General features: G+C 48.0%; 1 protein-coding gene across 3 annotated transcripts in view; it reads right to left on the bottom strand.

Moving 5' to 3' along the window:
- The window catches only part of ADAMTS17 (ADAM metallopeptidase with thrombospondin type 1 motif 17), a 155286-nt gene that overhangs the window by 20231 nt on the left and 121555 nt on the right, over positions 1–13500 (bottom strand). For all 3 annotated transcript variants that reach the window (XM_087829135.1, XM_087829134.1, XM_087829136.1), the window contains 2 exons: positions 12408–12567; positions 11570–11705 (listed from right to left, as the gene is read on the bottom strand). In XM_087829135.1, coding sequence (XP_087685261.1) covers positions 11570–11705; positions 12408–12567 — 296 coding nt within the window. The remainder of the gene's footprint in view (positions 1–11569; positions 11706–12407; positions 12568–13500) is intronic.

Below are 13500 nucleotides of genomic sequence, written 5' to 3'. Positions count from 1 at the left end.
ACTCGTTTTAGCAATTTCTTCTAGAGCCCTATTTTTTGTTTACTTAGAAATTACACATACAATTCATGCACATTGTAGAAAATCTGGAAGATGCAGAAAAATATAAAACAAAGAGAACCAAAGAACACGCGCAAGGGGCCTGGTCTTGTTTTCCCTAAACGTCTTTTCTTTAACTCTGACGTCGTGCCGTGAATCGATCGTGTTCTCTTTTGCTCATTTCACTCTTGTAGCAGAAGCGGTTCCTACGTGATCGATCGCAAATCTTTTCTCGGGACTAATTCTTTAAAGCTTGCATAACACCCGATCATATAGACAGAGCCAAACCGCTTCACTAGCGCACAGTTGTTGGCCATTTGGGTCGTCGCCAATTTTGTCCATGTTTTGGATGCTTTCCAACGGGAAGAGACTAAGGTCCTGGATCCGAGGTGATGAGTGATGCATTCAGAGGACCAGAGGGGCTGCTCGGTTCTGCGCGTGACGGGGAGCTCACTACTCGATGGCCGGTGACGTCTGCTCCTCCGGCCTGTTGGAGGACACAGCGGAAAGGGCATGTTCTCCAGACGATGATGCTTTACGGATGGAAAGGCACTGGGGCGAGAAGGTCTCTGAAGTCCTGCGGGTTTCTCTTTACTCTCCCGATGTACACAGCCTTTCAGCGGTTCTTCGTGAGTGGCAGCATCCAGCCACTCCCCCGTGGCCTCCAGACGCAGGCTCTTCACACAGGGCTAGGGGGCTGCTGTTCCCCTGCCAGTCTTTCCCACCCAAAGGAATTTCCGAAAAACAGAGAGGAACCTCTTCTTTTAGCCTCAACTGGACGCCACATCGGTACCTAGTGGATGCTCAGTTAAATCTTGTTCAATGAGCGAATGCAGGAAGCGCTTTAAACACTCAGGCTGAGTTTAATGTCGGTGGGAACCCTGAGGTCTCCCCACTTTTGCCAAATGTGGGTACTGCATCCTGTATATTTCTATGTCCAGGTAGAGGGGGCTTTTTGCACTTAAAAAAAATTCCTGTTATGAATTTCCAACTTTACTGCTTTGTGGGACCTACTGATGTTTTCTTTGCGGCCAGATACACGATCAGATTTTGTGATGTTCTGTGCGCGCCTGAGGCAAAGGTGCATTACCTATTATTGGGGTGTAGAGTTTGATATATAGGATCTTCCCTTATTATATTCTTTAGGTCTTTCTATCGATGGCCACTTGATCTGTCTTGTATCGAGAGTAGTGTGTTAAATGTTTCCTACACCCAATAAGTTTCTATCGACATATCCTTGCGTCTCCTGTGGTTTTGGGTTTATATAAGTAGTTGCTGTGTTATTTGGGGCACAGATACTCACAGTTATTATATCTTCATTGTTTCATATTCCCATCTCCATATTTGCTTTTAGTTTTCAGCTCTTAACAATTAAACCTATTAAAATGTTCACCATCGGCCCCTCTTGGTTAGAGAGATGGCCGGGGACCCCTATCATAAAGGGTTGGAAAGCTATGGCCCGAGGGCCAAGTCCCTTCTGACACTTGTTTTTGTAAATAAAGCTTTATTGGGACGTAGGCCTGCCCATCTGTTTATATATTGTCTATGGCTGCTTTATGCTGCAGTGATAGAGTAGTTACGACAGAGATCGTAGGGCTTGAGAGCTGAAATATTTAATATCTCCCCTTGGTAGAAAAGTTTGCTGAGCTCTGGTCTAGAGTATTCCTCAAGAAGGGCTCACGGGCACAGTTTCCTAAACTCTTGCGTATTTCAAAACATTTTTCTAAAGTCTCGATACTTGAAGGATGGCTTTGCTAGATATCAAACCCTCGGCGTCACATTCTCCTCCCTGGTCTGCTGTTCTGTGGTGACGTCCCTCACTCCCTCATTATGACGGAGGCCTGGGGTCACCCGCCGAAACCACGAGGGGTGGGTGGGGAATGGGGTGAGGAGGAGCAGAGTGGGTGCCCCAGTTCTTGGAGGAGTCCCACCACGTCACTGCCACGAGTTTCTGGGGAGCTTCCTGATTCCGTGGCTGGTCCCACCACGAAGCCCTGCCCAGAGCCGTCATGACGGGAGGGTGACAAACTCCACGGGCAGAGCTGCAGACAGACCGCCCTGGGGCCTCCCTGGACACGAATGGAGGAGACCTGGACCTTGCTGTCACTCTGCGGTGACAGGCCATCTGACCGTCTTCCAGCTCCATCCGCAGGGATATCGCGGAGACTTGCTAAGTGCTCTGCTGACCAGACGTACCACCCTAACAATACCGTCTGTCAGGCACACGGTGTTCCCATTAACCCCCCTCATTTGGGGCACGCACGCAGCCTCCTTTTCAAATACGCACGCACGAGCCATCTGTCTGAACCAATGACTTGTCCCTCCGGTTGTGCAAGGGGTTGACAGCAGGCTGCGTTCCCGGGACCTGCCCGTGAATCCACTTGGGGAACTGGAACCCACCCTCAGGCTTCTGGCTCTTCTCTCGTCGGCCACGAAGCCATAGGGCCAATCAGCAGAGCCTTGCAGGTGACATCTGCAGAGTTCTGTAACATCCTGGATTGAATTTCCTCCTGGAATGGGGCTTTGGACACTTCTAAAAAACCATGATAACAGTGATCATAAAAATGACATACTGAGCACTCACTGTGCGCCAGGAGCTGTCCTCAGCAACTTATTTCTATGAACTCATATGATTCTCGTGACAGCCTTCTGCGGGGGGTGCCGTCCGTGTCCCCCGTTTTATGGAGGCCGAGTCGCCCGGCTGAGGTCCCCCTGTGGCAATTGTGGAGCTGGGACGGAAACCCGGCCGCCGAGCGCTCGCCCTGAGCTGGGACGCACGCTGCGCCCTGTGGCCCGCGCCCAGCCTTCTCCATGCCCTTCCTGGCCGCGCCCTGCCCTTTCTCATACCTGTCCCTTCTCTTAACCTGCCCTGCTGTCGAAAAGCAGCGGTGAGTTGAAGCAGCGTTTCGGCCTTCCTGGGCTTATCCTTTCCAGTTTTTCTGACTTTGAAGGTTCCTTTAATGCACAACACGGGGCTGTCTTGGTTGAACCCCTGTAAGCAGGACTCAGCTTGCAGGGCTCTGCCTGCCTGGCCTGAGCGGTCGGCAGAGGTTCCAAACCATCTCCCACTCACCCCTGACCCCCCCCCCCCGGGTGTCCTCCTGCCTTCCCATCTGGCTTAGTCGGAGCGGCCAGGGAGCTCCACGGTCCTGCGTTTGTCTCCCCTCTTATGCCTCGTCGGGTCTATCCGTGCGTAGGGAGTCAAAATAATCCAATCTTCCAGAGCTTCCCCTTCCTGCTGAGCTACAGCTACGCTGTCTCCAGCGACAGGATCAGAATTCGCTCTGCTTTGACCTTCATGTTTCCTAGAAGCAGAGGGGTCGGCGCTTAACCTTCCCCTTTTCTGACCATGAAGGACCGAAAAGGATACCGCCAGTCACTGCTTCCCAGGTCTCTGTCACCGTCATCCCACTGACTCTCCTGGTCGGTGAGCACTCAAGTCAGTGACGGATCCTTTCCCAGCACCCTTTATCTTCCGAGGGGAGGGCAGCGCTTTGGTCTTAAACCTGGGTGACCCGCGGCCTGTCTCCCTTCTCCGTCTCCCCGTCTCTCCCCTCGGAGGTCTGGGCTCTGGGCCTTCCGGTCCCCCAGCAGAGATGACACAGCCGACGGCCTTCCCTTCCTGGGTTAACCGCGCGATGTCTGCATCTGCTGCGGGATTCAAATCACGGGGCCCAATCCGCCAACCTCGCTGCTCTCGCCACGCTTCTTGAGCGAAAGTGTCAAGGAACCGTTGTTACCAGGGCGGCGCCTGGACCAGCACGTTCAGAGAACGTGTTGGGAATGCAGGTTCTCAGGCCCCTCCCTGGCTCTACCGAATGAGAAACTCTGGGGCGGGGCCTGGCAGTCTGTCCGTTCACAGGACCCCACGGCGCCTGCTACGAAGATGATCACCCAAGGCCCACATCTTGTTTCTGACTCGCTCTCTGAGAATGGCTGGGCCCCAGCTCCCCCTCTGGCCCCCTTGACAACACACCGGGCAGGAGCCGCTGGAAGTCATCCCCTCCCGGCTCTCGAGAGGCCTGTAAAGCTCTCTCCCAGTGGCCGGGAAGCGTCCCCTTCCCAGGAAGCTGGAGTCGCAGAAGGAAAGGCACGCCTGAGCCGTGCGCTTGGCGTGAGCCAGAGCACATCCACTGCCCCTCCACGGCGCGAATTTCTGCTCCTAACACCGTGAGGAACTCCTCTTGGAAATTACGTACTTCTGGGTCCCCAGGCTCCTCCCGTCAGCGGTATTTAGATCCAACTATAGGTCAGCAGGCCGACGTGCGGGCAGGGTCCAGCATTCTACACCCATCCCCGTCAAACACAAGCTCATTACTCCAGCTTCCCACCGTCTCTGCAGCCAGGTCCGTAACGAGCCACCCGGGCACCGCACATCTGCGAAGCTTCTAGTCACAGGCCCGGCCTGTAACCCAATCTCGGGGTTTGAATGACATTGAAACCCTTTCATAATCCCTTCTCCTCCCCAAGTCCCACCCCGATCCTGCTGATAATAGTATCTGAGGTTCGCAAATACAGAGCTCAGAAACATTCATGTACTTCGAAATGAACCACCCGAGACTTTTCTGCTGTTTCAATTTACCCCGAAATACATATAAATTATATAAACTGGTTCTGACGAGAGAGGGAATGTGAGCACATACAAGGGCCTTCCCCCAACCTTTTATTACCTGGGAAACACCAGCAAAGGTTATTTAAATTATGCAGTTATACACCGAATTAAAAATGTGTGTGTGTGTGTGTAGCATCTTAAGAAATGATGGATAACCCATAAAATGCTGGGGTCCAACAGCTGGCCGGTGTGGATCATTAATGCAGTTTGTGGCTGAGCAGTGATGATGGTTTTGGCCAGTGTTCACTGAGGGCTTACTCGGGACGGAGGATTTTATAGGCATTACTTCACCAAGTCTTCTCAGGACTTTGCTCATTTTTGGTTTCACTGATTTTTTTTTTCTATTTTCTATTACATTAAACTTTATTTGCTTGTTTTAGGTAGAGTTGGTCTCCTTTTCCATGTCTTAATGTGAAAGATTAGTTACTGATTTAAAGCTTTTTTTTTTTAATATAGACGTTTACAGCGATCCATTTCCCCCTAAGGGCTGTTGTATCTTCATTTTCATTCATCTGAGAGTATTTTCTACATTTCCTTATGACTTCTCTTTCGCCCATTGGTGTGGTGTTTTAATCTCCACATACAGGGTGAGGCAAAATCGGGTTTACAGCTGTGGGTACATGAAACGCAGAGTTTACTCCTGTGTTATCCTTTATTAATGATTGTATTACTTTCCGTATGAACGGTCAACCTACTTTGGGCCCACCCGGTATCTGTACGTTTCCAAACATTTCTGTGGTTGACTTCTGAATTTTATTCCATGACGATCAGAGCATATCCTTTGCCCGACGGTAGTCCTTTTACATTTGTTAGGGTTTATCTAATGGCCTAGGATACGGTCCATCCTGAGAATGCTTCATATGCACATGAGAAGAAAGTATATTATTCTGCTGTTGTTGGGTGGAGTGCTTTATAGACGTCTGTTAGGTCTAGTAGGGTTATAGCATCATTCAGCTCTTGCATTTCCTTGCTGATCTTTCTAGATTGAAAAACCCATTATTGAAAGTTGAGTATTAAAGTCTCTATTATTGTCCAACTGTCTTGCTCTTCACTGTCAGGTTTTGCTCTATGTATTTTAGGGCTCTGTTATTAGGTCCATATATGTTCATAATTGTTATATCTTTGATGGATTGCCCTTTTATCATTATATAATGTTCCTTTTTTTTTTTTTCCTCCAGCAACTTTTTTGTTGTTGTTTTAAAATCTATTTTGTTTGATGTTCCTATAGGCGTTCTTGCTTTCTTAGGGTTTCCATCTGGATGGTGTATCTTTTCCACCCTTTTATACTTTCAGTGCCTTTGTATATAAATATGTGCCTGTAAGAAGAAAAGAGTAATCCTTCCCCAGGACAAATTGCTCCTATCTGGGGACTGTTCATTCCTGTGAGAGAGCCAGCCAGCTGCGACTGCCAGTGGGGGACTGCATCAGCATCCAAAGCGAAGGGGCTGTTATGGGCAGCTTCCACCCAGCACGTCCCAAGCTCATTTCTGAAATATCCCCAGAAATTCTACAACTTAGGCATCCTTCATGGTCCACCCTCACTGCAGAGGCATTCCTTCTACCAGTCTTGGTTGTTTCTGTTTTTCTTCCTCAGACTGAGTTTCAATTTTACCATTTACATTTCCTTTCCTGTAACTGTGACACAAAAGTCAAATGCAAACATTGAGTGCTCAATACTCTTTATATTTTATTCCTCAGAAAATTCAAGGAGAGTGAGGAACCTCTTCATTGGTCTCAGGGTCTACATGAAAAGCATTTCTCAACAGGAGAATTCTGTTACCTGTGAAAAATGGTACCTGGGAATTTTCTTGCATTCTATAATAATCAGAGGGTGAGATGTTCAAATGATCAAAGGGCTAAGTATGGAGAAAAAGAAGACAACAGAATTTTAAAATTCAAGACCACTCTGGAATGCTCTGTCTGTTTCCTAATTTAGATAAACAAGCAAAGGCTTCAAAACATGACTATTTAAATACGAGTGAGGTTCTGGGAATTGGGTAGTGTAAGAAAAGTGCTAGAACTCGACGAAACTTGGCCTCACCATCCACATACCACTGATAAGGTATGTAATAGAACAACGGTGTTATTCACCGTTTTTTTTCTCCTCAATTTTTCAGTATCTCACGAGGCTTATGGGCTGCCCCTCATCCTAGCCCTGCGGCCATACGTCAGATGCTTGGAGACGGGCCACGCCTGAGAGAGGGGAGCCTCTCTGAAGATCCCTAGACTCACTGTTGACCTGAAAGATGTGCGACTCCAGGCTCTGCCCCTCCCACCCGTGAGCGGTCCCAAGTCTCAGGCTTTGATTCTGTACATGGGCTGGGAGAGTGCCACGGGGAGCCTCCTCCAGCCTCCCGCATCCAGGCCACGGTAGGGAGAAGAGCAACAATTAAATCTACCTGTTTTATTTTCGAGGAAAGAAGGAAAGAAAAGCTTTAAGTTTCAGACTACCAAGAAATGGATTAAAGAATGATATCTTTCCAGATTTTGGCTGTACCTAAAGATCAACATGTTCTGGGCTTCATTCTTAAGTCATGATCACACACACACACACACACACACACACACACACACACACACACACACAAGCACGAGGAACATGCTTTCATAAAAACATAAGGGATTCCATTCAATTTTAACCCCGAACCAGGCAAACCTGGTTAAGATATTTGAGCAAAGAGAACAAATTTAAAATCCAAATACACTTCCTTACAGATGACTGTTCAATTCGATTGCCAGTAAGATATTTAATATTCTTCTCTGAATCACCCTAATTCAATATGCAGTACAGTATGTACTGCCTGGAGGGAGTTCAAGTCATAAATACTATAGGGAAATATCTAATAGCTTGGAATTAACTTTTCAAGTGGCCAATAAGCTCTAAAATGCTGAGAAAACATTAACTCTGGTGAGGCTGAGCTACGTGCTCCAGCTCGAGCCCGTCTCCCTGTCACACCCCACACCCCACCGCCTTGCTCCAGGACTACTTGGGGCTGGGTCTTAAGGGGACAGGGTAGTGCCTTAGATGCCAGATGACGGTGGGGCCCCTTCCCATCAGACTGTGGTGAGCAAGGTGAAGGCTGCTGGCCGCAGTCACAGCAGCTGAGCGATCTGTGATTTCTGCCTCTCCTGCCAACGTCGGGGCCAGGGTTGCCGATGTGTTTGTGTTGGTGCACGAGATGCTGGAGGGAGGCCATCTGCTCTGTGTGTCGGATTCCGGATTCCAGATGGTTATGGCAGGGTTTGGGAGCCGTATCCGCAGGGCTGAGGGCAGGATTAGGATAAAGAGGTGCGAACGGTGTACCATCGGGGAGGGAAAGGCAACTGCTGGGAACTGGATTAGAAACGAGGGCTGAAGAAAATGAAAGGGAGATCAGGGGGAGTGGGGGGACACACAAGGGAAAAAAGGCAACCATCTCTGTTGTTGTAAAGGTCAGAGAGTAGCTATGTTGGAGACGGGCTCGTCCACCTCGCCAGATTCAACAGGACGCTGCGTTTTGGTTTCTACGGCAAGGTTTGCGCCGTCGGGGTCGTGGGGTCCCCTTCCAGGTCACAGGCACTGTCTTCCCATCAGCCCACCCCACCTGGAGCCGCCCTTTGTTTGCCAGATCTACACACCGCCAACCCCCACCGCCTACCCACGTTCAGTTTTCACATATGGATTAAATCTCTTTCTGATCATCTAGAGCTTACTTTCTAAGGTCAGTCTCTTGGCTTACTAGCCTGAGTCTGTATCGCTGCAGGTTCTTTTTAAAATATATTTTTATTGATTATAGAGAGAGGAAGGGAGAGGGAGAGAGCGATAGAAACATCAATTCTGAGGGAGTCATTGATCAGCTGCCTCCTGCATGCCCCCTGCTGGGGATCGAGCCTGCAACCTGGGCATGTGCCCTGACTGGGAATCGAACCGTCTCCTGGATCCTAGGTCGATGCTCAACCCTGGAGCCACACCAGCCGGGTATCACTGTAGGTTCTTAAGAAAGACTCATGACAACTAGGTCATGCTGTGCAAGAATTCAAGGCAATAATTCAAGGTTTACTGTCCAAATATGTGAGTGTGTACAGATGTGTATATAACATCTATACACAATATATACACATACATGTATATTGTGTATGCATATATGTGTGTGTGTAAATAAATAAAACTAGGACTTGTAAGAGTTTTAAGATCCATCAGCTCACACATTTCTTTAGTGAAACAACAGCTACTCTTTGATGGGCTATGGCCCTGCATTTTCATGTGTCACTTCAGGGGGGATCGCTCTGTAAGTTATACAAATGTCTAACCACTGTGCTAAACACCTGAAACTAAAGTAATATTGATTTAAACTGTCATTAAAAAATAAAAAGCATGTAAAAATTAAATAAAAAAAGAAAAAGAAACAGTACAACATCAGATGGTTCTAAGCAAACACACCAACAAACAAAACCAGCCTAAAGTGGGCATCTGGGTACTTCTTTCTTAGACTCTGATGCAAATTTCAGGTACTGTTTCCTCTTTTATCAATTTTATTTTCTCCTCTGCTTTTGCAAATTCCACTCAGGACTTTATAGTGTCAGGAAAGCAATGGGACAGAAAGGGGGGTGATGGGGAGGGGCAAACCCAATATTTACCAAGTTCTATGAGAGCAAAGACCTGTCATTATCACCTCTGAATACCTTGGTATCTGGAGATGGGAAAGTGCTCAACAAACACATGTGGAATGAGTGAAATTACTGATGTTGGATTGTGTGCTCGGGGCTGTGCTGAATGCTTTTAAGAAGAGTCCTGAACAAGTGGGCCATAAAATATGACTCCATGTAACAATGTGCATAATAAGAGAACACAGTCTGTGAGGCAGCACCTTCAGAGCTCAGGCTCATGCTGAGACTGTGGTCCCAACATCTCAGCAGGCAAAACGAGAGAGTAAGTAATAACCCATCGAACCAGGGCCAGGACCACTCAAGGGCCAAGACTGGCCTGAAGCTCATTTCTGTGCAGCCCAGGGGCTAAGAATGGTTTTCACATTTTTAAAAGGGTTATAAAACAAAACAAAGAAAACTAGACATCAGAGACCTGTGCGGCCTGCTACACCAAAAATATGTACTGTCTCGCCCTTTATGAAGTTTGCTGATCCTTGCTCTGAGGAGATGCTAAGAATGTGCTTCTGAAGTTACTGTTAGCCTAAAGTGTGTTTGGCTTGAATTTCTGTTTTAATACAATGAGAATGCAAGACCGAGGCCTGTCGGAAAGCTCTGTGCACATCCTGGAGCCAAACACACACAGTTCATCCAAACTGAGCGCAGCCCCGTAGCACTGATTTATAGAGCATGCACCTTAGTTAATTTGTGCTCACTTATGTGCCTTATTTTGTAGTATGATTTTCTGGTTAGAGTTTTGTAGTGCAAACAAGTGCCCTCCTAGAAGACCTGTGGGTGGCAAAACTGTAAGGGTGCCCACACTGGCCCACTTGGTGAAATGATCATGAGGCTTCGTTATGGAGCTCTGACGTCATCTGGACTCTCGCTGAAATACTCAAGGGATGACCTGGTTACCTTTCTACTATTTTTCATTAAATCCTGGAAATTTGGGGTCATTGTTTCTTCAGTAACTACTTTCTGTTCCATTTCCTTCTCTTCTCCTTCTGTTGTTCTAATGATACGTATGTTAAAACGGTTGATAGTGTCCCATAGGTCACCAAGTCTTTCTCATTGTCAATAATTTTTTCTTTCCATTTTCCAAACTGGATAATTTCTAGTCTTTTATCTATCTCCAAATTCACCGATTTTTTTTTTTTTTTTGGTCATCACCAATCTGCTGTTGGACCCAATGAGTCATTTTTTTAAAAAAATTTTCAGATATTGTATTTTTCTAAAAATAGAAAGAACTAAAGTTTGGTTCTTTTTTCAAGTGTGTCATTTTTTTCTGCTTAGATTTCCTATGTATTCATTGATTATATTTTTCCTTATGTGTCTGAGCATAATTGTAAGAGCTGCTTTGAAATTCTTGTCTACTAAGCAGACAAATAGAACTTAATTCTTCATTTGCCAAAGGACATGTAAAATCAATAAAAAAAAAACCCACATTCTTGCTTTCCTTCTTGTCTTCCCCTCACACACATCTTAACAGTTTGACAAAGCAAAGGGGGTTGGCACAAACATCAAATGCTTTGTGAAACTTTGGCACTGGACAACTGGCACAGGTTGAGCTTAAGAAACCCTCAAAATTGTCATGTCCAAAGTCCAGTCTCTACAAAAGGCAAACCTGCCCCAACCTGATTCACAAAACCACAAAACAAAAACCAAGCTCTGCAACCCAGAGAAGAACAGAGGCCAGGGATGACAGCACACGATGAAACAGAGACTTAGTTCTTTGCAACATCTCCAAATGGACTACCACATTTCACACAGTTCATCTCTGCTGACAGCCCAGGGAATTCACTTCAGAGCATGTGAGCAACGTGACTGTGAAAGCCAGGGTTGGGCACAGAAGGGCTGATGGATTCTAAACAAACACCAAGATCCTCACCCACTGGCATTCATTTCAGCTACTGAGCCAGACCAACCACACAGGCACACTCACCTGTGTGCACATACTCACGGGCACTTACACACTCTCACACTGGTCTCCTTTTAGCACAGGGAGCTGACATGTACCAGCTGAAAGTGTACGGTGATAGCTATTTTTTCTCTATGAGCTGTTCTTTGTGGCCTCCTATAAGACACCTCCAGCTAAGACTGTACATTTCCATCAGAGTTCTGGCTTAGCAGCTAGAGATTCAGTACTTCAAGCAAGCACAGATCCCTCAGTGACAACGAGGGAACATGGCATAGAGTGGTGGCATATACTGTGGTTCTGGCTGTGTATTATCGCCCCCTCACTCACGGTGCTGCTGCCCCCACTCTGGAGGGTCTGAGCTGGAGAACCCAGCTCCTTACCGTGACTGGCATGGGTGTGAGTTGCACCTTCGGACCTGGGGCTCTGGACGGCTCGCTGGAGGGCAGTCGCTGTCGTTCACAAGAGTTGTGGTCTTGTTCACAATCCGTGTGCAGGACACGATGGTCCTGCGCTCCCCTGGAAACCAAACCACAGGGAACTGGGATGAGAGGCTGCAGCTCCTCACACCTGGACAGGGCATTCATTCCTCCTATGGAGCAGCATTCAGGGGCATTTTTCTGATTAGTCAGTCATTTAACTGACTACTGTCAAGGAGGGAGAACTATAATCCTAGTGACAAGGGTGTAAGACGTGGTGAGGGCAGTGTGGGGCAGGAGAAAAATTCTAGAATAGGACCAGAAAGAGGCAACCCCTCAGCTTAGCAGTGTCCTAGGTAGCTAAGAAGTCATTGAGGCCAATGTACTGACCTAGCTCTTTAATCTCTACCAACAACTGCCAGTCTCTCTACCTGTTCAAAGTCTATGGAGGGCTGGTCTTGATTAAATACTTGGATATGGACCCTCACCAGGGATCACGGCTTCCTATTACAGAATTTCTACTTGCTGGACAGATGTGAGAAATAGGGCGGCGGGTCTGAAGGACAGAGACCTGCATTTTCCAGGCAGTGCAGCCATGTGGGCACAGCACCAACGTGTAGGAGACCCTGGCAAAGCATCCTGCATAGAGCTCTGTAGTGGGACATGGTTAAGTTCTCTTGGAACACTGGTTACATGGCCAGCCTGTCCCACACCCTGTGCACTAGCCGCAGAGTGCCCGCAATCCATGTCTCCTTCTCCTAGCAAAACGCTGCACCCAGGAGCCCAGGACCCCAGCACTCACCTCCTCCACACTGCACGCTGCACCCTTCCCAGCCGCTGTGGGTCCAGATGAACAAGGAGTCCTGGGGTTTTTCTGGTTCACTCTGATTTTCAGCAGTGTAGTTTACAGGGATGGTGTACTCGTAATGAATTCCATAATTTTGGTCATGAAATAACAACACCTGAGGGGCAGCAAAGGGAAAGGACATTTTGAAATCATGCAGTAGCCCAGGGTTGCTGAACATGCAAGGTGAGCCTCCTGCACTGTCTCCCTCCCAGTGGGCACTGGAAAACAGGTTTGACCTGGGGGTGCTCCTTTATTTCAGTGCTGGGTTCCACCGACACTCAACCCAGGGCAGAGCGTATGCAAACCGTTGGCAGAGTCTGCTCTTTCCCATGTACAGAAAAGTACCGATTCCCCAACCTCACCCACGAAACTGCCCCTGCAGGCAAGAAAGACACACATATACTGCTTGTACCTAACAGGGCATCTGAGCAAGTAGAGTTACTCTATTTCTTTGAAAATGAACATCCTTTTACTCCCCTGACACCAATCGCTGTTAAGTGTAAGGCAGGCTCAAGGGCAAACGCAGCCACCACAGGGGAACCTTGGGGATGTCTGTGTGGGAGTCCAAGGGTGCAGGGGAGCTAGGGTAATGAAGATGCCTTCAGGGCGGCAGAGGCCTGGCTCTGGGAGTGAGAAGTGGGGAATGTCCTGCAGCTTAGAGACTGTGGGGTATGAGATCCTGGTGAGTGAGCAGATGGATGGGCCCACTCTTTGCCTGGTGATACATGTGACAAACCTTATAAGGACAGAGGTGGTCTCCTGGCTTGATCTTTACACAAATGGTGCAAACTAACTGTGCAAAACAAGCCCTCATGTGGGATCTTAAGTGGCCTGGCTGTGGGGGATGTGTCCTCAGGCTGGGGTTGGAACCAGTGGGTCCTCCTGGGTCAAGTTCACTTCCAGGCAGAGAGGTCCAGGAGAAGGGCCAGCAGGGGCTCAAGGCAGAATGTGGAAAGTGAACAGGAGCTATCTTCCCTCCCGAGCATCTCCCGGCCCTCCAAGGGCTTGAGTGTGGGGTGGGGGCGGGTGCTAAGAGCAGCATAAACAT

The sequence above is a fragment of the Miniopterus natalensis genome, chromosome 22 (assembly GCF_054644295.1).
Source record: "Miniopterus natalensis isolate mMinNat1 chromosome 22, mMinNat1.hap1, whole genome shotgun sequence".
Classification (NCBI taxonomy): domain Eukaryota; kingdom Metazoa; phylum Chordata; class Mammalia; order Chiroptera; family Miniopteridae; genus Miniopterus; species Miniopterus natalensis.
Note: the sequence above shows the minus strand (reverse complement) of the source record. Positions and strands in the feature narration are given on the sequence as shown.